Source organism: Nothoprocta perdicaria, unplaced genomic scaffold, assembly GCF_003342845.1.
Source record: "Nothoprocta perdicaria isolate Ctin4 unplaced genomic scaffold, notPer1 scaffold_736, whole genome shotgun sequence".
Classification (NCBI taxonomy): Eukaryota; Metazoa; Chordata; class Aves; order Tinamiformes; family Tinamidae; genus Nothoprocta; species Nothoprocta perdicaria.
In genome coordinates, this window is record NW_020456017.1 from 11,111 (window position 1) to 12,996 (window position 1,886).

Here is a 1,886-nt window from a genome sequence, read left to right on the forward strand (position 1 = left end):
GGCTTTCTCGCCCAGAACAGAAGTCTCCAAGGCCGACAGAAAATGAAAAGACGAAGGGAATCGCAAAAGAGAAATGAAAGGAGTAGAAAATGGAATGGAAAAGGGAGGAAAAGGAGAAAGGAAAAGAGAAATGAAAAAGGAATGGGAGAAGGAAAGGGAAAAGGGGGGAAATAATAACACTGGAAGGAAGATGGAAAAAAAAAAAAAGCGAAACCGGAACTATTTAAACGATATTGCTCTGAAGCAGATCACTCTAACTCGCACTATTTCACCTTTTAGAGTGGATAGCAAGTTTGAATTAGCGGCCACGATCTACTCCGAAACAACTGCATATCTTCATGCAGGTTAGGGCAGCCTGACACTGGAATGCTACCAATCGCAGGAGCTTCCGGAATCTCGAGTCATAATAAAGGCTAAAGATGAAGATGAAGGTCTTCCTTAAAACGGAGGAAGGAAAGGAGTTCYGTATCAACTATATGSACAATAAAATGAATAACTTCTCCAGCCATTTACAGTCTGGAGACTAGTCTACGGGAGATAGAATGTTACTGCGTTCATTCAGTTACAAGGGATAATCCTAAAGCAAACGAACAAACAAAACAAAAAAGAACTACTAAGAAAATTCGTTAGTACACCTACTCGATTCTTTTGATGTTCATTGCCGGAGAATTTGCTATTGACGCTTTTCATCGGTGGTCTTTTTAAGCAGTTTTTAAGATTTAAGTTTAAGCAGCATTTTTAAAGCAATGCATTAAAAATACTGCTTGTAGGACAATTAGAAGATCTACTCAGGACCCACATCCACTTCGCTATAAAAAATCTTWCATATTTGGAAGTCTTTCTATTCTATCATYTTAGAAGAGCATATTTCCCTCTCTGCCACACTAATTTATTACTGGCAGGTAAATATATACAATGAGACGACACATTTCTTTTTCGCAATTTAGAAGGATTAATGCAAAACAAAGGTAGATTTACATTCGCCTTTGCAGTACCACACTATCCCTAACACTAGCACAGTAAAAAGTCTATCATCTTACAAGAGGGTATTTAACTCTCCACCACACTTATTATTACTGGTGGGTAAATTGATTCACACGTTCACACGTTAAATCACACTTTCTATTCTGGCAAACTAGACGGATTCATACACGACCAAAGCAGCATTGCATTTGCCGCAGTACCACAGTATCCCTAGCCATTACATTAATTACTAAAACGTCCACAAGAGACCACAAGAGAAATAGCACCATAACACTGGGCTATTCCATCCAGCTCTCCCTTTGATTTTCAGCTCGGCATAAGAGACACAGAGACGCACTGCACTACCACCAATGATGAGTAAAGCTACAAGAAATAGTCGAAGTGCGCAGAAAAAAAAAATCCATACAGAAATAACGTTTTCTTCCCCCTTACAAATTTGACTTTGTTTTCTGTTTATCATATACAGGGTGATTTTTTTTTTTTTTCGTTAGACGGGAGAAGGAGTAGGAAGCGGGGATTAGAAGGCGGAAAAAGCAATCATTTCCAAAAAAAGACCACTTCGGCACAATATCTGTTTCCCGATCCCCGATCAAAGAAAGGGTTTGTTAATGAATGTTCACTGTGAAAGTATACTCTTCCCTTAAAAGGAAAAAAAACCACACAAGTCATCATAACAAATACTTTGTGAAATGAAAACTATAATKTGATAAATTTTGACTCAACTTATATCTCGGGGATCACAGATTCGCTTACTGGAGAATCTAATAAAAGAATCACTTGTCAAAGKGGTCGAGAAGAGAACGAGAAGAGAACGAGAAAAGGATAGGAAAATGCCTTACATACTGATTGCTGCTGAAGACTATCAGAATTATAGAAGAACGAACCGGGGTCATAACAGGACA

At 38.4% G+C, this 1,886-nt stretch overlaps 1 protein-coding gene across 1 annotated transcript in view; it reads right to left on the minus strand.

Annotated features, from left to right (window-relative positions):
- Window positions 1–1,886, minus strand: part of LOC112957579 (protocadherin gamma-B3-like) — a gene marked incomplete at its 3' end in the record, with an annotated part of 11,050 nt that overhangs the window by 6,617 nt on the left and 2,547 nt on the right. The window contains exon 2 of the mRNA XM_026051242.1: window positions 1,660–1,664. Within this exon, the coding sequence (XP_025907027.1) occupies window positions 1,660–1,664 (5 nt within the window). The remainder of the gene's footprint in view (window positions 1–1,659; window positions 1,665–1,886) is intronic.